We start from the raw sequence: 23,394 nt of genomic DNA, 5'->3' as shown, positions 1-23,394 counted from the left end.
GAGGTGAGATCATATGGTATTTGTCCTTCAACACCTGGCTTATTTCACTCAGCATAATGCTTTCCAGTTCCATCCATGTTGTTGCAAAAGGTAGGAGCTCCTTCTTTCTTTCTGCAGCATAAAATTCCATTGTGTATATGTACCATAGTTTTTTGATCCATTCATTTACTGACGGGCACCTAGGTTGCTTCCAACTCTTGGCTATTGTAAATTGTGCTGCTATGAACATTGGGGTGCATAGGTTCTTTGGGATTGGTGTTTTAGGGTTCTTAGGATACAATCCCAGCAGTGGAATTGCTGGGTCAAAAGGCAAGTCCAATTTTAGTTTTCTGAGAAAATTCCATACTGTTTTCCATAATGGTTGTACCAGTCTGCAATCCCACCAACAGTGGACCAGAGTCCCCTTTTCCCCACACCCTCTCCAACATTTGTTGTTTATTGCTTTGTTTATGATAGCCATTCTCACCGGTGTAAAGTGGTATCTCATTGTAGTTTTAATTTGCATCTCTCTGATAGCTAGTGATATTGAGCATCTTTTCATGTGTCTCTGGATCCTCTGTATGTCCTCCTTGCAGAAGTGTCTGTTCAAGTCCTTTCCCCATTTTTTAATTGGGTTAGTTGTCTTCTTAGAGTGAAGTCGTGTGAGTTCTTTGTATATTTTGGAGATTAAACCTTTGTCTGAGGTATCATTGGCAAATATGTTTTCCCATACAGTTGGTTGTCTTTTTATTTTAATGCTGTTTTCTTTAGCTGCGCAGAAGCTTTTTATTTTGATGAGATCCCATTTGTTTATTCTTTCCTTTATAGTCCTTGCTCTAGGGGACATATCAGTAAAAATGTTGCTGCGTGAAATATCTGAGATTTTCCTGCCAATGTTCTCCTCTAGGACTTTAATGGTGTCATGGCTTATATTTAAGTCTTTTATCCACCTTGAATTTATTTTGGTGTATGATGTAAGTTGGTGCTCGAGTTTCATTTTTTTGCATGTAGCTGTCCAGTTCTCCCAACACCATTTGTTGAAGAGGCTATCTTTACCCCATTTTATGATACTGCCCCCTTTGTCGAATATTAATTGACTGTAGAGATTTGGGTTTATTTCTGGGCTCTCTATTCTGTTCCATTGGTCTATGTGCCTGTTTTTATGCCAGTACCAGGCTGTTTTGATTACAGTGGCCTTGTAATACAGTTTGATATCAGGTATTGTGATCCCTCCTACTTTGTTCTTCTTTCTTAACATTGCAGCTGCTATTCGGGGTCTTTTATGGTTCCATATAAATTTTTGAAGTGTTTGTTCTATGTCTGTGAAATATGCCATTGGTACTTTAATAGGTATTGCATTGAATCTGTAAATTGCTTTGGGTAGTATGGACATTTTGATGATGTTAATTCTTCCAATCCATGAACACGGTATACATCTCCATTTGTTTGTGTCTTCCTTGATTTCTGTCTTCAGTGTTGTGTAATTTTCTGCATACAGGTCTTTAACCTCCTTGGTTAGATTTATTCCCAGATATTTTATTTTTCTTTTTGCTATATCGAATGGGATTTTTTTCTTGATTTCTGCTTCTGCTGATTCATTGTACTAACTTATTTTTATAGCAAGACCTTCACTTGCTATTGTCATTTGTCTACAGATTTCCCTTCTACTTTAACCAGGAAGAGAATTAAAGCAGTTTAGTGCCCTTGTTAATTTCATACCCTTTCTCTTCTATTGATGGCTTGTTTATGTTTTTTGGGAAAATATTTCCACTACTCCTGTGAAGAATTCTGCTCATGCTTTTCTGGTTACCAGGGTCACACAGCTCAAATCAGCAAAACATGACCACTCATGACTGTTCAATTCAGTAGATGCCCACCAAGTGACAGCCATGTGCAGCTAGGTGGGAGCCTGCCCCAGGAGCATCTGCTCAGGGGAGAGGGAGACAGACATTATAAGTGTCATGTCAGGGTCTACACAGATGTCCATGCTCAGCAGGCTAGGTAAGTCCCCTGAAGGAGGTGGCAGCTGAGCTGGGGAAGCTGTGAGTTGATGGGGTGCTGAGATGGGGATGAGGGCATATGCTCAGAGGAAGAGAACAGAGGAGTGTTTAGGGAACTGTTGTGTGGCCATAGAGTGGCCTTCCCCTCATCCAGTCTTTCTGTTGGTCCTGATTTCCCCAAAACCCACACACACAGCCAGCTCTACTCCAGATGAGGTTCTCCCAGCAGGAACATAATGGTGGGAGCCCAGAGAAGGAAGGGTTAGGGGGTGGCATGGCTCCAAGGCCAGCTGTTGGAAAACCTGCCTGTAGGGGCTACCATGCTGTGACCCACATGGGGCAGGTGGTCCTGGACCAGATAGCTGCATTAGCATTTCCAGGGAACTTTTTATAGATGTGCATTCTGGGGCCTCATCCTAAGGTTACTGGAATAAAACCCAGCAATCTGTGTTTGAACAGCCCTCCAGAGATTTCTCCTGTGTTCTGAAGTTGAAGACCCACTTCTGATCTGGGTCTGGTGGAGCTCGGCCCAGGTACCTGCTCAAGGATCACAGCTCTGTCCCCCATTGGGGGTGCTGATGGCTGGTAGCAATGACCCTCAGTGGGAAGTTTTCTTCCAAGGGCTTTCTGAAGCCCACACTGGCTCTCTACAGCTGGGGATGCTAAAGTTCCATCTGGGCTCCAGAGTCCCCTGAGGATCAGCTGGGCTTCCCTTTATCCACAACTCAGGGCCTCACTCCCTCACAGGTGTGACTCCTCACAGCAGTCCTCCACAAGCTTTAGCCTCAGGTCTGCTTCCGGAAAATCTGATTTAGGCAACGCCAGTGCTGCCAAAGTCCCATCATCATGTGCAGGGCTGGAGACTGGCTTTCTGTCCACTGCCATCAACCCTACTGGCACCTGTACAAGTCTCCAACCTCTGCCCACTAGGTTCTTTACTCTGCTCAAGGTGATTCTTCTGCTCTTCCCACATGCATTGTTCTCCGCTTCCTAGCTGCATGGGGCTTTATCATGGTCTCTCTCTTAAGGTGATCAGCATGTCAGGGCTGTAGTAGGGCAGGTACTGTAACTCTGGAGGTGCTTATCATAAGGCTGGTATTGACAAAGAAGGCTGGATTGTGGGATGACCCCTAAGTCCTCACCCTCAGTCATGGCAGGGACTTATGTTACTGGGTCCCAATATACTGAGCTTACACTAATCAAGTCCATTGCAGACTGAAGTGCAGAACCAGCCTCTGTGTTATGGATTTGTGGTAGAAGAGAAACCTTTTCCTGTGTGAGGCAAGGTCAGGTCACCAGGCCCATTCCCAACATCAGAATGTGGTCTTCAGAAGGTGGTTTGGCAACCTCTTGACCCTAAAGACAAATGGAGGTGGAGTCAAGAGGAGTCCTACTTTCCTGACTGTCCTTCACTCCCCTCACTGGCTCTGAGAAACACAGAGAAGTGGAGGTAAGAATTCACCCCCAGCCCAAGTGGTGTTCTCTATCAAACTCTATACCATCCACAGGGGCTCTGGCCCAGAGCATGACCTTTAAGACCAGACATGCACTCCTGCACCCCAGGAAGCACTGCAGAACAGGTGGATAAAGGATAGAATAGGTGAATAAAGGGCTGGGAAATGGATTTTGGGTGACCTCCCTATGCTGAGGAAGTGAGAAGGGAGGGCACCATCTCCTGGGTGGGCAAACTGAGACCTCCTCTTGTATTTCAGGGCAATCGAAGCTTTAGGAAATTAGTGCCCATGCAAACCTTTTATATGGCTTAAGAAGGGGGTAGGGCAAAAAACTGTACTTGAATAACAATTAAATTTTTTTAAAAAAGAAGGGGGTAAGAACACTCTTCAGCCAACAGTTGACTTGAGTGATCAGGCCCTTTAATCATACAGGCTCACATTTCAAAACACACAACTTGACCTGCAGAAGGCAAACCCACACGTTAATGAGGATTACTGAAAACAGGCCTATTGGAGACTCCATGGCCCACTACAACACACTCACTGTTGCAATCGTTTCTGTGAAGGCAGCACTTCTCATGCTCAATCTCAGACTACCCTCAAACATGACTACTGGTATTGTTTTGGGAAGAAATGAGAGATAACAAGCAACCATACTGCCACTCTGCTTGCTGTCACTGGTATGCATGGACCACTAACTTGGAGCTAAAAAACATAGATGAGTGGTCAGGCTAACTAATCCCACTACTTGATAAACTAATAAGGTCAGCTGGCTCTTATTCACCCTAGGAGTAAAGTAAAAAATGTGATTTCAAAGGTCATGTTCTCAAAGTGGATTGTGCGTAGTGCTGTAACATATGTGATGTTACTTGTCATTGTGTCTGGTACTTGTTATGAACAGCCATGGGAAGCACACATTGAACTTACAAAGCCAATCACAGGCATGCTGGTCATGAACTTGCTTGCTACCCAGGTGACCACTATGACCAGGACACATTCCTGTCCAAGTGTTTATTATCCTTTGAAGGACTACATTTGACATGTAAGTCTCCCTTCTACTACCCAAATGAAAACCTCAACCCAAACAGGGACAGCTGTGCTCTGCAGGTGAGATAAAGGTGGGAGCAAAAAGGTGGAGACCCTGGTGGCAGAGCACAATAGGAATAGAGGTCCCTCCATACTCTGGACAAAATTACAAAACCTGCATGATATGGAAAGTCTGTGCATGATTGAGACCTCAAGAATATGATAGGGGACTCAAGACTTGGAAAATTTTAACTTATGGTAAAAAGTTATAAGTCTAGCAAGTAATGTGTATGTTAGAGCTTTTGTTTCAGAAAGTATAGATAAGGCCTGTCCTGGCTTCTGGGAAAACAGCTGATCTCCTGGGGCACTGCTAGAGATTACCACCTGGGGACAACTGGAGGCATCAGGGCCTTTGTGTTCTAGGGAGAGACTGACAGCCACTCTCCCCTGGGAACAACTAACTGCCCAGGACAGGAATGTTGCAGCTTCTGAATCTCAAAGTCCTCACTGCACCTTGTTTATTCCCCCTGTTATAAAAAAGTCTGGCCTGAAAAGAGAAGACTAGATGGTCTGTTAGGGTATGAATCCCACCATCTTCTCAGATTGCCAGCCATCTGAATAAAGCACCCATAAAGATTCGGTCGCTGTCATTGCTTATTGGGTTTGGTAGTGACAGGCAGCCTGAACGCTGGTCTCTTTTCCGGTTTCAAATGTACTCACATCTCTTGGGGAATGACATTCTTGGAACTGTATTACCATTTGAGTCTCAAAGACAGAACATCCTTCTTGGGTGGGGACTCAGGGCCAACACTAGGAGTTTCCTGCACATAGGAGGAGTAGGCTGTGGTTGTCATCAAACAAGCAAACATTTGTCGAGAGCCTGTGTACCAGGCATTCATTTTGGGATCCAAAACTGAAACACCTGGGCCTTGTCCTTGAAGCACTTATAGTATCCTGCCTCTTATTTGGGGAAGTACATTAGGGCCCAAGGGTCTCCTGGGGATGATGGTCTATTTCCTCAGGGGAAGGTCCTAAGTCCAGTTCTGGAAGAGTGAGACCATCATTACCATCCCTCCCCATGGCCCCCAGCTTGAGGGGAAGCCATTGGAGCTTACCCAGGAGACCTAGTCAGAAGATAGCTTCTTCTGTCCAGGCTAGTGAAAACTTGAAATCCAACCTAAAGACATCTAGAAGGTAGTGTATAATCTATGTTCCCCCCTTAGGAAGCTAGTTAAATATAGGTAAATATCAATTTCCTTTTGTTTAGTTGGATGTGGTCATAACTAGTCACAGTAGAGTGGGAAGAGAAAGTAGGGAATGCTCAGTGATTTCTTATCTGCTACCAGATAAAGGCAAACATTTCAACTAGGCTTAAAAATGTAGAGAGCATGTATCAGGATGGTCAAGCTACTTCTAGGAAACCTTTTGGAGCTTGGCAACTTGCTTTTTCAAAAGGTATTTTGCTTGAAATACATCCTGTTCTTCAACAACAGATTCTTAGTGTTCCTCTGACCTGCATGGTATCTATGGAACTTTCTACTTCACCATATTATTTACAAAATTCATATTCTCCACCATGAAACATCCATTCAAGTAACTGACTCATTGCTAAATAAAAGAATACAAGGCAGTCTAATTCTTCAGAATGCAGTTTCAGTAGGGAATTTTAAATGGCACATATCTTTTAAGAACTGTAATTTACCAAGAGCAGATTTTCTAAACAAGACAAGCATGTCACTTCTAGCAGTGTTCCACTGGGTTACATTTGGCTGTGATACACAGCTGCCATGCACAGGTATGGCAGTTTCAGTTGTCAAGACACTGAGCTACTAAGCTACACTGAGCAGTTGCTAACTAAACACCAAGAAAGTCCCATGGCTACCCATTGCTCTGGCATCCTCCCAATGCCAGGGCCCATAACCTGAACTTCTCAGGAGTCCATGTGGTGATCTCTGTGCTATAGCTGGTCCTTTTCTGATTGGCCAGTGCCTGTATCAGGACATTTTGATTATCCTCCCTGCTTATGATTAATATCCTAGGGACAATGACACTTAAAAAGCTGCTTGACTTTTCTGCACTTTCCCATCAGTAGTACTAGTAGAGGAACACAACTCAAATGGCCCACTAGTAACAAAAGAGACAACCCTATAGAAACTATACATTTACAAGCTAGCAATAAGGGGAGAGACATGCAGAGAGAATGGGCCCCAAAACATAACAGCAGCTCACATATTGAAGGACAGCTGGCCTTTGGGAGCTGTGCAGTGCTGCTCAGCCACTGGGTTGGATCCAGCTGGGGAGGAGTCCTACAAACAGATAAGAGGAGACAATGAGTTGACAGGAGGCTTCTGCCCAGGGAAGAGAAAGACAAAGTTGAGTTGAAGTCCAGAGACACTTGCTCTCTCCTCAGGGCCACTTGCCTTGCCTGAGTTGTTAATAATGGTTTTCCAATATACTAGAGAGAGCTTGGTGGCCCATCACATGGGGCCCAAGTCAGCTTTCAAGAGGCCCCTGAATTGGCTGCTCAGAACACTTCTCTGTAGCCTGAATCTGGGATAATCAGCACCAAACTGTGCTTAACACAGAAGAAGGCAGTTTCTGGAAGCCCATTTTTAATCTTAGAACTTGAATTATTTATTCTTGTGTTTGTAAAAAGAAAATCCAGAGTAAACCTTTCATGCTATAAAGCCTGGGCTCATTTAAAAACTGAATTCCAAGAAACTTAAGATTAATCTCTGCAGAAAATTGTTCCTTTGGCTGTGAACAGAGGGGCATGCTGTAGTGCAGCAAGACTTGAAAGACACAGTGTCTCCACCTCAGGCCCTGAGGGGCTCAAAGCTTCAAGGGTTCATTATGCAGGAAGATGACTGGAGGAAGGTCTGCTTCAAGGTGGTTCCAATAAACACCAGGTGCATGCTAAGCTGGCTGAGGGGAGTGGTTAGGAGCCCAGCAGAGAGATATAGTCTGTGTGATCATCTCGCCAAGGCAATTCCTGCACAGAGATCTTTAGGCATAGTTCATGAGGGACACAATGTCTCCAAATCTCCTCACCACCCAGCTTCCCCAGCTAGCCCCCATCATTCCCCAGGGCAGCACCCTATTTTGCTGTTCAGAGGACACAATAAATTGAACTGTGTCCCCCAAAAGATATGTCCAAGTTATAGCCCCTGGTTCCTATGAAGGTGACTGTATGATTCTAAAATCAGATCACCTTTTATTAGAATGGATCCTAAATCCAATGATAAGTGTCCTTATAAGAGAGAGAAAAGGAGAACAGAGACACCCACAGAGGAAGAAAAGCCATATGAAAACAGAGGCATAGATTGGTGTGATGAATCTATAAAGCCAAGGAACTCCAAGGACTGTAGCAACCACTACAAGCTGAAAGAGAGGCCTAGGCTGGATTCTCCCTTAGCCTCCAGAAGAAATCAATCCTGCCAACACCTTGACTTTGGACTTCTGTCTTCCAGTACTGTGGCAGGATAAATCCTTGTTGCTTTGAGCCACCCAGTTTGTGGTACTGTTACAGCAGCCCACAGGGAAATAATATAACTCAACTCACTGACCCATTCTGACCTTGCTTAGCTGGTGAGCTCCAAATGCTAAGGCAACCTCCCAACCCTCTCTAGGTGGTTGACCTCTCTACTCCACCGGGAGTCATGAAAGGTGCTGGAAATCATAGCACATCCACAACCTCTAAGATGTTAGAAATTCTACTTCTTGTTTAAAGAACCAAGTGCCTGGTGGAATGAGCACATGCAACACAAGCATAACTCCCCTCATTTCTCCAAGATCCCTCAAAGTCTCAAAGGACTTCCCATTCTAAGATCCTATTCCTGTAAGAGAAAATGCTGATTTCCAAAGGCAGCCCCTGCACAAGTATCATTCCTGTGGCTGATGCACAGATTCCATTTTCTGGGGTGCTGTGTGAGAGCTGGGCTAAAAGGTGAGACATTCCTTCTGCTGATAAATTGAGGGGACTTCCACATGCTCATCACAGCTGCCCAACATAAGAGGGGAGACAGAGACTAGAAGACAGCACCCATCAAAGCTTGGGGATGTTCTCCTTCAAGGTGGTTGCTGGAGGAAGTCACCATGGCTGTCCAGGGACCAGCCTCCACAGAGTGGCAGAACAGATGGGAAGGTGACAGCCACAGGTGTGGACACCTGGTTCCAGACTCTTCCTCCCCTGGAGTATGGGCAAGACCCCTAGGGCTGTTTTCCCACAGCTCTCCTTGTATGGTCCTCAGAGAAAGGTGTGGGCAGATGTTAGTCCCCTTCACTCACTCAAACAGGCAGGGGCAGGAGTGTCAATGAGCACCTCCAGTGTGGAGTTCATCGGCTAAGCAAAGTCAGAACTGGTTGGTAAGTTGATAAGAAAGCCCCTCCTCAGCTCTCCACAAAAGCAAGTAGTGTGATGGTCAGTTGAGTTGTAGGGTTGTTCTGCCTGCATGTAACATATTTTAGGTCCTCACTGACATCAGCTGACCACCTGATTGTGAGGACAGGCTGGGCACAGACACAGCCTCTGATCTCAGTGTAGGGCTAGCACTGGAAGAGGACAAGCATTAGACATGTCATTATAGACATAGGGGTCCCCACAAGCGTAGAACCAAAGGAATATACAACAAGGACCTCACCTGGGGTGTGGCCAGAGAGGGCTTCTGTGAGCAGGGATGGACCTGTTAGGTAAGGTGGTAAGGGTCGGGATAGGTGAAGGAGTAGACTGGTCTACTCAGCAAGGGCTGGCAAAGGCAAGCTCAGCAAGTTTGAAGAAACTGAAAGAAAGGAAGAGTGAGCCATAAGGAAAAGTGCCCAGAGTGGTGCAGAGCCAGTCTGTGCAAGGCCTCCTAAGCCACTGAGGTTCTGGTCTTCACCTTGAGGGCAAAGAGATCCCCTGAAGGCTGGCAAGAGAAAGCTAAAGATAGAATCAGACCGACAACTCACAGGGAGACCCATTAGGAAGCACTGAGGAAGGTCTGGATCAGAGGTATGGGGATGGAGAAGGAGAGGGATCTTTACATCTATAAGTTGTAGGTAAGAACAATAAGAGCAGGAATAATAACAGCTGCTCCTCCTCCTCCAGAGCTCATCAGCATTCCATCTGGAATAATGCATTTAATCCTCAAATAAGCCTATAAAGTTTTTTTTTCAAATCAGCATTTTAGAAAATGAGGAAACTGGGGCACAGAGAGGTTAAATGAATGGCATATTCATACAGACAGTATATGGCCAAGGCTGGGCTTGAACTCAGAGTTTGGAGGCCATGTGCTTATTTACCATGCCATTTGTATGAGTTTCTTATAGCTGCTGTAACAGATTATAGCAAACTCAGTGACTTCAAACAACACAGTTACCCTATCTGACAGTTCTGAAAGTCAAAAGTCCCAAACCAAGGTGTTGGCAGGACGATGCTCCTTTTGGAGTCTCTAATGCATAATCCATGCCTTGCCTCATTCAGCTCCCATGGGCCTCTCCATTTCTTGGCTTGTGGCCTCTTCCTCCATCTTGGAAGACAGCAATGTATCATCTTCAAATATTTCTCTAACCTCTGCTTCCATCATCACATCTTCTCATTGACTCTGAACCTCTTGCCTCCCTCTTATAAAGATCCTTGTGATTATACTGGGACCACTGAATACTCCAGAATAAGCTCCCCACCTCAGGTTCCTTGTCTATTTTTCTAGTGAGGTAACATATTCACATCTTCTGGGATCAGGACATGGGCATATGCAGGAGCCTGTTATTCTCTCCTCTACCCACAGACCCAGGGCATTCATTACCTGAAGGGCACAAGAGAGGAGGATGAGTCCAGTTTCTGGTCTTAGCAACTGGCCAGGTGGAGATGCCATTTAAAGAGACAGGGGAGTATGAGAGCTGGGGGAGGTCACCAGTGTTGGACATCTTGAGTTTGACATACCTGGATGATGACGTGGTGAAGATGAGGGCAGTTGAGAGGAGGGCATTGTCATAAAAGTAGAGGTTTGGGGATTATCAGCATATAGCCTATCTGCACAGAAATGTAGGCTCATAATTAAGGCCTTAGCTCCCAAGTGTGCAAGCCTGGGTCTATGTGACCTTGGACAACTAATGTCATGGAGCATGTGCTTTCTAATGTTTATGACAGGAGTAAGGGACTTCTACTTTCAACTATAATGTAGCAACAGGATCTGTATTTAACCTCCCACCTAAAACAATTGAAAAACCAAGTGAAATATGTGAATCAATGGTTTGAGAAATTTTGGAAATTAATGAAGGACAGATAGAGATGCCTGAGAGATGAGAAAATGGGGTCATAAAGGCTCTCATCTTCTATATTAGTTGGTATTAAATGAGATGATTTAATTTAAACTCTCAATAAATGTTGGCTATTAGTACTGAAGCCAGAGTGGGAGGTGAATGAAATGGTCTGAAAGTGTGGAGCAAGGAGAGCAGGTTTCCTGAGACTCAGCCTGAGGACTACTAACACAGCAGAGGAACTGGCAAAGGGGACAAAAACAAAAGCAGCACTGGTGTCTCTGAGTCCAGGGAGCAAGAGTTTTCAAGGGGAAGCAATTGTCAACTGTGCTAAATGCTGTGGAAAGTCAAGTAAGATGAATACCAGAAGGAGCCTTTGATTTGGGGAATACAGACATGTACAGCACACTTACTGGGGCTAGCAATTCTTATTAAAAATGAATCTTAAAATATCTGAAAATAGCAGAATGAAGGTTCATATGAGGATTTCACTGCAGCACTATTTATAATATGGAGAACTTGAACTACTGAAGTAGCCCAAATATCCCACAATAGAAGGCTCAATGGCCACTGATGCCACACACACCACACAGCCATGAACAGAATTTAGAGTGGCATGGAGGGCTATGGGAAATATAGCAAATGGAAAGGTAGTTATAGAAATGGCTATGTAAGACTGCCTCATTCCTCTAAAAGATGCATGTATTTCAGTGGGAAACAATCTGGAAATTTACACCAAATGATAACACTGGTACTTAGGAGAGTTGGAATTTGGGATAATTTTTTTAAAATCTGCATGCTCAAGTTTTTTATCATTTTCATAATAACAAGTGACAACTATTTGCTGATTCATTGTTAAAGTAGTAATAAAAAGAATAAGAGGGTTAAATTGTTTGAGACTTGTTTAAAGATCACGAGGGTTAAAATTGTTTGAGACCTGTTTTAAGATCAAGCTGTGGTTGCCGATAATGCTGTGTTTTCCTCGATTCCACACATACCATTGTTGTGGGGGATGCCAGGAGCAGACAGGAGAACATGGGGTGACCCTGAAGATCAGCCATTCTGCTGGCCAAGGCCAGGTGATTGTTACAGTGGCATGCAGGCAGAAGGCAGTTAACTGGGCACACAAGGTGACTAGTTCAGACAAACCTCAGACCCATTACTCCACTTTTGTCCACATTGTCTCCTGTCCAAATCAATTCTCCTGGAACAGCCAAAACAGCCTGAACCAGTACCACACACACAAAGCACCAGTGACCTGAGACATGGACTATTTTGACTCTTGCTATGATAGCATGGAGTCTTTATCTCCCAATGTCCTCCAGCCACTCAAGTCATAATTCAGTGGGAGGCAAGAATGTCTGTGGCCAGGAGAGACAGAAGAGATTGATTTCTGTCTGTTGGGCAGAGGGAGAAGGCTGGCTGAGATTGTGAACTGGGCTAGAGCTTGAGGCATTAAGGCTCAAGAACCCACCTTTGCCAGCATCTGCCAACCCTGCTGGGTGAGCTGAACAAAGAATGGTCCATTTATTGGGGTGTAAGGAGGGTCAGGAAAGACTGGGACTGGGGATGGTGTTACCCAGGCACACAGATAGCAGGAGCAGTCAAAAGGCCATCCCAAACAGCCACGCATCAGAAAGCTGCAGGCAGGGGCATGCTGGCAGCTCTGCTGGAAACCTGGCCCTCCACTGAAATTTGATACAATAAATACTACAGAGCAAATAAGTAGGATTTCCCAGCAAACTATTACTTAAAGCTGGAATGGAAAGAAGAGAGAGGTCACACTTGCGAAAACATTTCTTTCCCTGAATATCAAGATGGAGAATACCTAAAACTGACGCTGGGCTGAGCCTGTGGTCTGTCTTGCCCTGCACAGCGTAATGAAAAACCAGAGGGAAAATAAAGTGTGACTTCGTGATGTAGACAGGGGTTTCCATCAACACTCCCATGACAAGCAATATTGCTGGTGGTGGTGAGTGGAGGGGATAACCCCAGCAAATGCTGAGCAGAAGGTAACCTATGGATGTTGGGGCCTCCTGAGGCCCCCTGAGAGGCAGCAGAGCCCTACTAACTTCTGGCAGGTATCACAGAACAAAACACAGATCTCTTTTAAGTGATTTTGATTAGAAATTCATAAGCACAATGCATTTGCAGGCTTCCAAATCAGCACCACACTGTCTGGAGTGCCTTTAACCCTTGATGAATCACTCCCAGAACATAAGGGACAAGAAAAGTCTGGTTTAAAATTGATTTAATGCAACACCAGGGCTTCTTGTGCTCTTACCCTCCATCTCTGACCATGCTGGATGGGGTTTCCTGGGCCCTGGGCCTCCACAGGAGCCTATTCATTCTTAAGAATCACATTGCTAACACTGCTTTGATTTTATTTTTTAATGGCTTAATTTTAAATTATTCTGGGTCTTAAGGGATTGATGAAGGCTTGGCAGGAGTAAGACAAACCAGACAGAGATAAGAATAAGACACAAGGGGCTCTTGCTGCTTCTGGATAAAAATAATTGGTAACAAAGGCTCAAAACAGACATTTTTCTTGCCTCTGAGATTACTTGTCTCAAAAGTGCAGCCCAGTATGGGCAGATTAAGTTGTCACTGGTCCAGCACAGGAAGGCATTTGTCTATGGGCAGGCAAGTTCACAACATCTTCTTTTCAGAAGACCCCATAATGTACCCACACTTAGTTCAGCCCAGGCAGATGAATATACTCCAATCTGGGGGAATGAGCCAGTAACCCAAGGATGCTGTGGCCTCGGTCCTCAGAGCACTGACCCCATAAAATGGATGACTCCAGCAATCCAGTTGGGCCTAATGTTTAAAAACAGCCCACAAGCTTTTAATACAAGCCAAGTATGCACAAGGGGTCGGCTGTTCAGGTCACAGGTCAGAGGTGATGCCCTCATTAAGTGAAACTCCCATGGTGTGAGCAAACAGAGGGTAAACAAGCTTGGGAGCCCAGTAATGCTGCTCTCTTGTGCCCCATATCCACTGACCTTCAAGCACATGCACAGGTCTAGAGGCTGGAGCCTAGGCAGACTGTGTAATCCATGGATGTAGGCAACTGTTTGCCTTCCAGGCCTCCTTTCTCTACCTACAGGAGGCAAAACCATGAAGTTCCATAGGCTCACATAGCCTTGGTCCAGGTTCTCAGTGAGAACCTTGCCATCTTTTCATACAGTGACCCACATGGCTCTATGCCTCTTTGGAACATCCCAGACTCAGTGGTTGGAAACCAGCTTCAGTTTCTAGCTGCAGTACTATGGCCACAGTCCCCTGATTCTAAATTGTAGGGCTGTTCCAGAGGCTAGAGAGCCTGCTACTGCATTTTAATGGGGCCCCTGAGTGATAGCTGGGAACCAGGCCATTTTATTTTCCTGCTGGGATTAATGTGAGGCAAAAGGGGGTCTGTGGGTTGGCAGGCTGTACAAGGTTTAAACTTTCTTTCTTTAACACAGTGATATAGACTACGACTCTGAGAAAAAAAAAGTCTCCCCAGTTTAATTTTTAATACAAGTCCAGAAAATATAAGAGCAGTTACATAAGAATATTTTCTTCAACACACTACCACTCCATAACAGAGTATAAATTAAAAGTCTCATGAATGTGCTTTACAAAGAAAACTTTTGAATAAAACATTTTACGGCCTGATTCTTCTATTGGATCCAAAAGAATAGCAAACAGCTGGCAAGGCCAGAGGATAGGGGAAGATTTGTGAGGCTGGGATGGGGGAGTGGTGTCAGCTAGGTGAGCACATGCTGGACCCTGGAAATCAGAGGCTAGGGAGCCTAACATGACGGTCTACCCTGGGAGAGGGAAGGCTGTGCTTTTCGCAGGCATAACCTGCCCAGTTCTTTCTTGAGCCCTCAGGAAAGCTGGCTGGCTGGCTGCCTGAGATGGGAAATGCAAAGAGGCCTCCATTCCCCTTGAGTGCTACCTGCTGCCCATTCCCTTCTCTGCAAGCACTCCAGATTGGCTCACAGATAATTTGATTCTTAAGCATCTGGGCTGCTACCTTCAGGTCTATGTGAACATTTCCTTCACTTAGTCCCATGGTTGGTTCAGGAGTGAACAGATTCACCTGAAGATCAAATCTGGACCATTGATGCCTCCTGCTTTTGTGAATAAAGTTTCATTAGCACCCAGCCACACCTACCAATTTACTATTATCTCTGTTTGCCTTTACCCACAAGGGCAGAGCTCATTTGCTGTGACAAAGACCACATGGCCCAGAAAGCCTCAAGTATTTACTCTCTGGCCCTTTGCTGACAAAAGCTTGCTGGCTCTGCTCTGGATCTGTAATGTGAGGACAAGCCTCCAGTTCCTGCCCTCACCTCGCTGGACCAAGAATTGGGACCAAAAAGTCACAGGTGTGCCAAAAGTTTAACAAAGCATCCCCAGAACATTATTAAAAGTGGGGACCTGGAAGAACAGAATCCACAAAAAGCTTCCACTTCAAGGAATGGAAATCTCATAATACCAGTAAGGGAAGAGGAGGGCCATAATGGGGGCTATGGGATCTACTTCTCACCATTGGGGCTTTGCAAATTTCAACCAACAGATTTAGCCCTTGTGCCTCTATTCCATGAGAAAGACTCACAGGTGGGTCACCATTCATTGCTTTCTTCTCCAGGCTTTCCCCTATAGGAGCATCAGTTTGGTTGGTGAACTTTGGCCAGTAGCTACTGTGAATCCCCTTTCACTGTGTGAGTCCATAAGACCAAAGGTAGTTCAATTGGCTTTACATGAAATATCAATATTTATATACCAACATGTATCTGTCATGCCTTCAGAAAGAAGGTGCTTTCTATATAGCAAGAAGCTGCAGGAGGGATGGGCTTCAAAACCCTATTTTGTTCAGCTCAGAGTACCCATCCATCCACTCATGAATCTATGAGCCTTTTTTGTGGAGACTTCATGCCAGGCATTGAAGCTACAAAGGGGGCAAGTATACTTTCTGTCTTAGCAAAGCTCACAGGCTGTTGGGCCAGCAGACGATTATAGACATTATCAGAACTGTGTTGAGAAAAATGGACAGATACTTGCAAAAAAAAGATGAAGGTGGACCACACCAGATATGAGAATAAATTAAAAATAGATTAAAGCACAGGTCCCCAACCCCATTAGAAATGGGGCCACACAGCAGGAGGTGAGTGGTGGGCTAGCAAGCAAAGCTTCATCTGTATTCACAGCCATCCCCCAAATTGTTGGCATTACCACCTGAGCTCTGCCTCCTGTCAGATCAGTAGTGGCATTAGATTCTCATAGGACTGTGAACTCTACTGTGAACTGCTCATGTGAGGGATCTAGATGTCACACTCCTTATCAGAATCTAACGCCTGATGATCTGAGACAGAGCTGAGGCAGAGATGCTAGCACTGGGGAGGAGCTGTAAATACAGATTATTGTTAGCACAAAGACCATAATAAATCAATTGCTTGCAGCTCAAAACCTGATTAGTGAGTGGCAAGGGGCAAGCTGCATCTGCTGGCAGGCTATAAAATAACCCCCACCCCCGCCACCAGTTTCTGGTGCCAAAAAGTTGGGGACCACTGGATTAAAGGCTTAAATGTAAGATCTGAAACCATAAGCCTCCTAGAAGAAAACATAAGCAGTAAGCTCGCTAACATTTCTCTTGGTAATATCTATTGGGATATGTCTCCTTGAACAAGGAAAACAAAAGAAAAAATAAACAAGTAAGACTACATCAAACTAAAAAGATTTTGCACAGCAAAGGAACCAATTAACAAAATTAAAAGGCAACCTAATAAGTGACACATCCAAATAGGGTTAATATCCAAGATATATTAAGAGCTCATACAACTTAACACCAAAAAGACAAACAATCTGACTTCAGGCCAAGATGGAGACATAGGTAGACACACTATGCTTCCTAGCAGAAACAAAAGAAGGACAACAATAATTTAAAAACAAAGAGCAACCAGAACTGACACAAAATTGAACTGTATGGAAGTCTGACAACCAAGGAATTAAAAGAAGACACACTCATCCAGACTGGTAGGAGAGGTGGACATGGGTGTGTGGAGAGGACTCGCAGCAAGGAGGACCTCGAGTGGCTGGAGGATTGGGTGTGCAAGGCTGCAGCTGGCTGGCAAGGCTACAGCAGCGGCTGGTGAAACAGGTGGTCCCGAATTTGTGGGAAGATAAACTGGGAGGAACAACTGGGGAGCAAGACATACTACACAACCCAAAGCTCCAGTTTGGGGAAATAAAGCCTCAAATTACTGCTTAAAAACACCTGTGGGGGTTGAGGCGGCAGCAGGAGATACTCCCAGCCTCACAGGAGAGGTTGATAGAGAGAACCACAAAGTCTTAGAAGTACACAAACCCACTCATCTGGGAATCAGCACCAGAAGGGCCCAATTTGCTTGTGAGAAGTGGGGGAAGTGACTGAAGTCCAGCAGAGAGTGGAGAAAGTGCCATTGTTCCCTCTTGGACCCCTTCCCCACATACAGCATCACAATGCAGCAACGTGGGTAACCCCTCTTGGGTGAACACCTAAGACTCTGACCCTGACTATGTGACAGGCTCATTAATGCAAAAATAAAAAAGCCCCAAATGAAAGAACAGATCAAAGCTCCAGAAAAAATACAACTAAGCAATGAAGAGATAACCAACATATCAGATGTCCAGTTCAAAACACTGGTAATCAGGACGCTTACAGAATTGGTTGAGTTTGGTCACAAATTAGATGAAAAAATGAAGGCTACATTAAGTGAAATGGAGAAAAATGTACAGGGAACCAAAAGTGATGGGAAGGAAACTCAAATCAATGGAGTGGACTAGAAGGAAGAAACATCCAACCAGAAAATAATGAAGAAATAAGAATTCAAAAAAAAAATGAGGAGAGGCTTAGGAACATCCAGGACAACTTTAAACATTCCAACATCCAAATTATAGGCATAACAGAAGGAAAAGAGGAAGAGCAACAAGTGAAAAAGTTATTTGAACAAATAATAAAAGAGAACTTCCCCAATCTTGCAAAGGAAATAGACTCCCAGGAAGTCCAGGAAGCTCAGAGAGTCCCAAAGAAGTTGGACCCAAGGAGGAACACACCAAAGCACATCATAATTGCATTACCCAAGATTAAAATGAAGGAGAGAATCCTAGAAGCAGCAAGAGAAAAGGAGACAGTTACCTACAAAGGAGTACCCATAAGACTGTCAGATGATTTCTGGAAAGAGAACTTACAGGCAAGAAGGGGCTGGAAAGAAGTATTCCAAGTCATGACAGGCAAGGACTTACACCCAAGATTACTCTATCCAGCAAATCTTTCATTTAGTATGGAAGGGTAGATAAAGTGCTTCTCAGATAAGATTAAATTCAAGGAGTTCATCATCACCAAGCCCTTATTATACTAAATGTTAAAGGGATTTATCTAAGAAAAAGAAGATAAAAAACATGTACAGTAAAATGACAGCAAACTCACAATTATCATCAACCACACCTAAAACAAAAACAAAAGCAAACTAAGCAGACAACTAGAACAGGAACAGAATCACAGAAATGGAGGTCACGTTGAGGGTTATCAACAGGGTAGTGAGAAGGGAAGAGAGGGGAAAAAGGTACAGAGAACAAGTGGCATAGACGGTAGGTAGAAAATAGACAGGGGGAGGGTAAGAATAGTATAGGAAGTGTAGAACCCAAAGAACTTATATGTATGACCCATACATATGAACTAAAGGTGGGAAATGTGGGTGGGAGAGGGTGTGCAGAATGGAAGGGAGTGAAGGGGGAAAATGGGACAACTTTAATATATTATGCTATTAACAAGCTATTGATATTATTGATATTGATATCAATATCAACTGTAATAGCATAATATATTATGCTATCAATAAAATATATTTAAAAAGACAAACAATTCAATTAAACATTGGGCTGAGGACCTAAATAGACACTTCTCCAAGAAGGACATACAGATAGATGACCAACAGGCATATAAGAAGATGCTCAGCATCACTAGCCATCAGAGAGATGCAAATTAAAATCACAATGAGATGACACCTCATACCTGCCAGAATGGCTAGCATCAATAAATCAACAAAAAACAGGTGTTGGCAAGGATGTGGAGGAAAGAGAACCCTCATGCACCACTGGTAAGAATACTGATTGGTGCATATCTCAGCTGGGAGAGAGGGCAGGCAAGGTGAGCTTTGGAGAGGGACTGGGGCCAGCCTGGGAGGAGAGAAAGGGATAAGGTAGCTAGGTGATCCAGGGCAAGGTGGAGAAAATTATAAATTTACTTGTATCCTCCTATCCAGAAATAATGTGCCTGTGCACCAGAGCCTTGAGGAGATGTGGAAGATGGGAAAGGTGATCTCAGTGATCCTTGATACCCTTTCTTTTGATTTCCTCCCAGCTCTGACCTGCCATGACCTTTCCTTGTGCTGATCTACTTTGTGCTTCCCACTTTCTATGCTCTGTGGCACAGAGCTATGTTCTCTCTCCTGGTGGTCCAGGTGGATCCTCTCCTTGTATCTGCCACAGGCTACTCCTTTGACAAAGGGCTCACCAAACCTAAGAGAATGGGCTGAGGGAACCAGCAGCTTGCCTTCATTCCTGGGCCAGCACCTGCCACCCAGAATTCTTGGCACTCATCGGGTGCCAACGGGATGCCAGGAAGCTTCTCTGACATGTCCATCTCTTGTCTGCCAGTGGATGGCAGAAACCTGTGGATGTGGTTCTTGTCTTGTCATTGCAGAAAAAGAAACACAGTTGGCAACCTAACACCATGAATGAAAAGCCTGACAGCCAATCAAAACAGAGCCAAGGCATAGGCAGCCACAGTGTTCTTTGTCCTTACCTTAAAGGCATGGCTGGAAAGTCATGGGTGTACAGCGATTTGCAGATTCACCAAAGAAAAATTTCTTCACACAAAGTCTTCAGGATGAGATTTTTTTATTCACCCCATGTCATCTGTTTGTTTGTTTGTTTCTCCTTATAAGACATGAACTTAAATTTATACCTTTCTCAAAGTACTAAAAGTAAGTGCCTGTTCTCTACTAAGCAGGAGTTCGCAGGATGCAAGGCAGGTCAATGGTGGCCTGGCCCACATTCCTTCAGCAGTCCTGCCAAGAGGTCTGTTCTGGGTGGAGACAAGGCCCAGCCTGCAGAACAGTCATGCTGAGACAGGCTGGGCCTCGCATTGAGAAAGGCTCCTCAGAGGCAGGTGGGTGCATCAAAACAACCCCTGGATGATGGCAAGCTGAGTTCTCCTCACTTCTCAGATACAGGACAGGCATGGAGAAACGTTCTCTTTTGATATTTTCACTGCTGAATTTCAAACACCCCCTCTTCCTTTAATTTTAAAGGGCACTTTCCTAGTCTCAAGGGTTACTGTTTGCTTACTTGAAGTTGATTTGTTAGCCATCAAGCTCTGAAGCTAGGAAACTCACAAGGTGTGGCGAAAGAACTTGTTCTTGGCTGGGCAATCCCAGAAGCTTCCCAGGCAGTTCTCAGAGCCTGCTGGGGAGCCTTTCCCATTGCTGGGTGCTCCATCCCACAGAACCCATGTTTGCCACAGGGGCAGTCCCGGGGAGCTAGCTTCGGTTTTTAGAAGTGTTGGTTCTTCCTGTATAGTCACTATCTGAAGACAGCACCTTTTCAAGGTTCCCAGCCTCTGTGTTAAGCAATTAAAAACTTAAGAAGAGAGGGGAAAATGGTGCTACAGAGGGCTGTTTCCCCAAATCTGGTTCTCTTCTTTGTGAGCACCTGCTAGAGTGGGGCTGCAGGACTTGCTTTGGCAACTGTCACATGAGCAGGAGTGTGACATGTCACCTGCATGCGGAAGGCTTTATGAGCCCTTACACTAGTTGCCACATTCCCCAACCCTGTATGTCACAGTGACTGGAGCCAGTCCACACCAGAGATAAGCGATCACTTTCTGTATAGGGCCAGATATATTAAAATATTTTTAATATTTTAAAATATATTAAAATAAATATAATATTTTAGGCTTTGTGGGCCATATTTTCTCTGTCACAATTATGCAGGTTCTCTATTGTGGCATGAAAATAGCTACATACAAGGTATAAATGAGCAGATGTAGCTGTGCTCCAATTAAACTTTTATATACCAAAACAGGTAGTAGGACAGACTCTGCTTCAAGGTGTGCTAAAGTCCTGGAAGAAGAGACTGTGGAAGCAGGCCACCTGCTGCCTGTGACATAGTGACCCATGCATTATGGGTGAGAAGGAAGCCTCTGAGGGCTGGTGCTACTTGTTACGACAGCATAACTTGGCTCATACTAACTGACACAGGGTTTTCCAGAGCTACATGCACCAAGGTTCCTCAGGCAGTTTGGTGATGACTTTAGCCACCTGTTTGGTTTATTACTTGACTTATGAGGGAACTATTCTAAAATGTAAGTAATTTCCTAATTTGATCTAATGATCGTTATAAACAAATAATCAGATTTTTTTTAAAGTGAAATTGGCTTAAATAGCCTCTTTCCCTCTCCTTTCTTCTAATAATTCTCCTTTCCCCAGCAGAAAGGTAACATGTGGGTGCTGTTCCATTATTCACAAGGAACTAAGCTGACTCTCTGTCGTGTACAAATGGCAGGGAGAAATAATTTATAGGGTGTAAATGTGAGAAGGGTGGGCCTTCTGAGGCTCAGCCCCATCACACACCTTGGGAGCCTTTCCGCTGTCACCTCCAAGCTCTGCCCCTCTTCAGCCATCAATACAAATCCCAAGACTTTGGGGAGTTAGCAATGGTGGGTGAGCCATGTGGCATTTCTGGCATCATCTTGTTTTATGTGCAAGACCATTCAGTACTCAGCAAGGCAGGCACAATTCCATGCCCACCAGAGAAGAAATTGAATAGGTATGAACTCCTACTAAGAGCCATGGTACCCAGTTCCTGAAGGACTTCAAAGTGCAGGGGGCCAGCCACATACACAATGACAAAAGCAACATAGTCCATGACAAATGTATGGAAAAAGTCCTGTAGGCACAGAGGTGATGGAGAAATTAGTTTGATTCATGGAAAAGGGAACTGGAGAAACAAAAGCCACCAAGGGAAGTGGGCATTTCAGGTGGTTAAAGACAGGGAGCAGGAGTTTCCATGCAGGATGGTTCTTGGTGTTTCACAGTGGGAAAGAGAGGGGACAGGGAGGAGGAACAGCCTGGGAAAAGGGGTCAGATGCCTTGGTCTTGGTGAGGGGTGAGCCAGAGTGGGGACAGACAGTACGGAAGTGGACACGAACTGGTGGGGAGGCTTCAAAGCCAGTCTGGGGATAAATTTGAAGGGCTTTGCAAGCCAAGCTAAGGAGCATAGAGTCTATCCTAAGGCAGTGGGGAATCTCCAGAAGCAATTGTGGTTGCATCAAACTTATTGAGGTGAATTCATGAGGGCATCCCAGAAGCACAGAGTTAGGAGTCAGTTGGTACTGTCTTGGTAAGGCCCGAGAGCACTCTATACCAGGCAGGTTGGATGCGACACAAGGAGGGATGCCCTGGCTGTAATATATACCTGATACTCAAAGGGCTCAGTGCCCTAAAGGTCACATTGGGCCAGGTGAGCAGTTCTGGCTGATCAGAGAGAAGACTTGTATCATCTTTATCATCTGAAATCACCTGTATCATCTTGTATCATCTGAAAGCCTTAAGTGACCTCCCTTTGGAGCCCAGTAAACAAAAGAAATGCTAGGGTGACCCACCATCCTGCTGTGACCAGGACTGTTCTGATGTGTCCCCTGAATGTCTGGGTCTCAGAGTAGCCTTCTGTCCTGGGTGCACCACAACATGGAACACCTTCCATGGACTCAGGCCTGGGGTCAGTCAGGAGCTGGGGTGCATCCTGGAGCATGAAAGAAGGGCTGTGCTGTCTCTGAGACAGACCTGTGAGTTTCCACCTGGCTATACCACTCATGGAAGGTGGGAGGGGGCTCTAAGGTTTCCAAACCAAGGCTACACCCCAGACCAATCCCTTCAGTGACCTGGAAAAACTGTCCAATCTCCTCTCCTAAAGCCTCAGTTTCCCTATCTGTAAAATGGATCAACATCAGTGCCTCCCAGCTTTCAGGGTGAAGTGAGCAGGGTCATGACTATCCTGAAGGGAACAGGTGGCTGAATTTTTTCAGTCCTCCAGGTGATAATGGTGTGCAGTGAATTCCGGGGGATGGACACTCAGAATACTCTGGCAACAGATGTAGGAGGCTGGGGCACTGCACCACACACGGCCTGTCACTGGGGACAGGTCAGCAAGCACTGACAGAAGTGGACATTGGCCCATGGTAAGGCTAACTGAGCCCAGGCTTCTTCTGAGATAGGACCTGAGACTGCAGGCAGTCTTGAACCCACCCACCCTTCCTCGCCACAGCCTTCCAGAATCTTCTGCTTGCACCACATCAGAGAGACACTCTCAGAGCAGAGAGTGTTAAGTAGACAGATGAGGCATCCAGAGCCCTGAGTATTGTATCTGACATCTTGAAGCTCATGGCTTATTCCCTGATTCTCTGCACAGCAGAAAGAATCACTACAGACAAGACTGACAGGCTCAGCTGAGGAGAGGCCTCTCTGTCTTCTCTCTTCACCCTACAGCAAGCCAGCCAGGAGGCACCACTATTGCTATTTAACAGACAAGGCAACTGAGGCACTAGGAGAGACCGGACAGCTTTTCTGGGTCATGAGGTGCAAGGACAGTGTTGAACTTGGCCTCTA

The 23,394-nt window shown here is 45.0% G+C and overlaps 1 protein-coding gene across 1 annotated transcript in view; it reads right to left on the bottom strand.

Moving 5' to 3' along the window:
- The window catches only part of SH3RF3 (SH3 domain containing ring finger 3), a 195,609-nt gene that overhangs the window by 90,172 nt on the left and 82,043 nt on the right, over positions 1 to 23,394 (bottom strand). Inside the window, 1 exon segment of the mRNA XM_037070976.1 lies at positions 6,689 to 6,765. Within this exon segment, the coding sequence (XP_036926871.1) occupies positions 6,689 to 6,765 (77 nt within the window).

Source organism: Sturnira hondurensis, unplaced genomic scaffold (genome assembly GCF_014824575.4).
Source record: "Sturnira hondurensis isolate 20B ecotype Veracruz unplaced genomic scaffold, ASM1482457v3 Scaffold0001304, whole genome shotgun sequence".
In the NCBI taxonomy this organism is placed as follows: domain Eukaryota; kingdom Metazoa; phylum Chordata; class Mammalia; order Chiroptera; family Phyllostomidae; genus Sturnira; species Sturnira hondurensis.
This window is presented reverse-complemented; position numbering and strand designations above follow the sequence as displayed.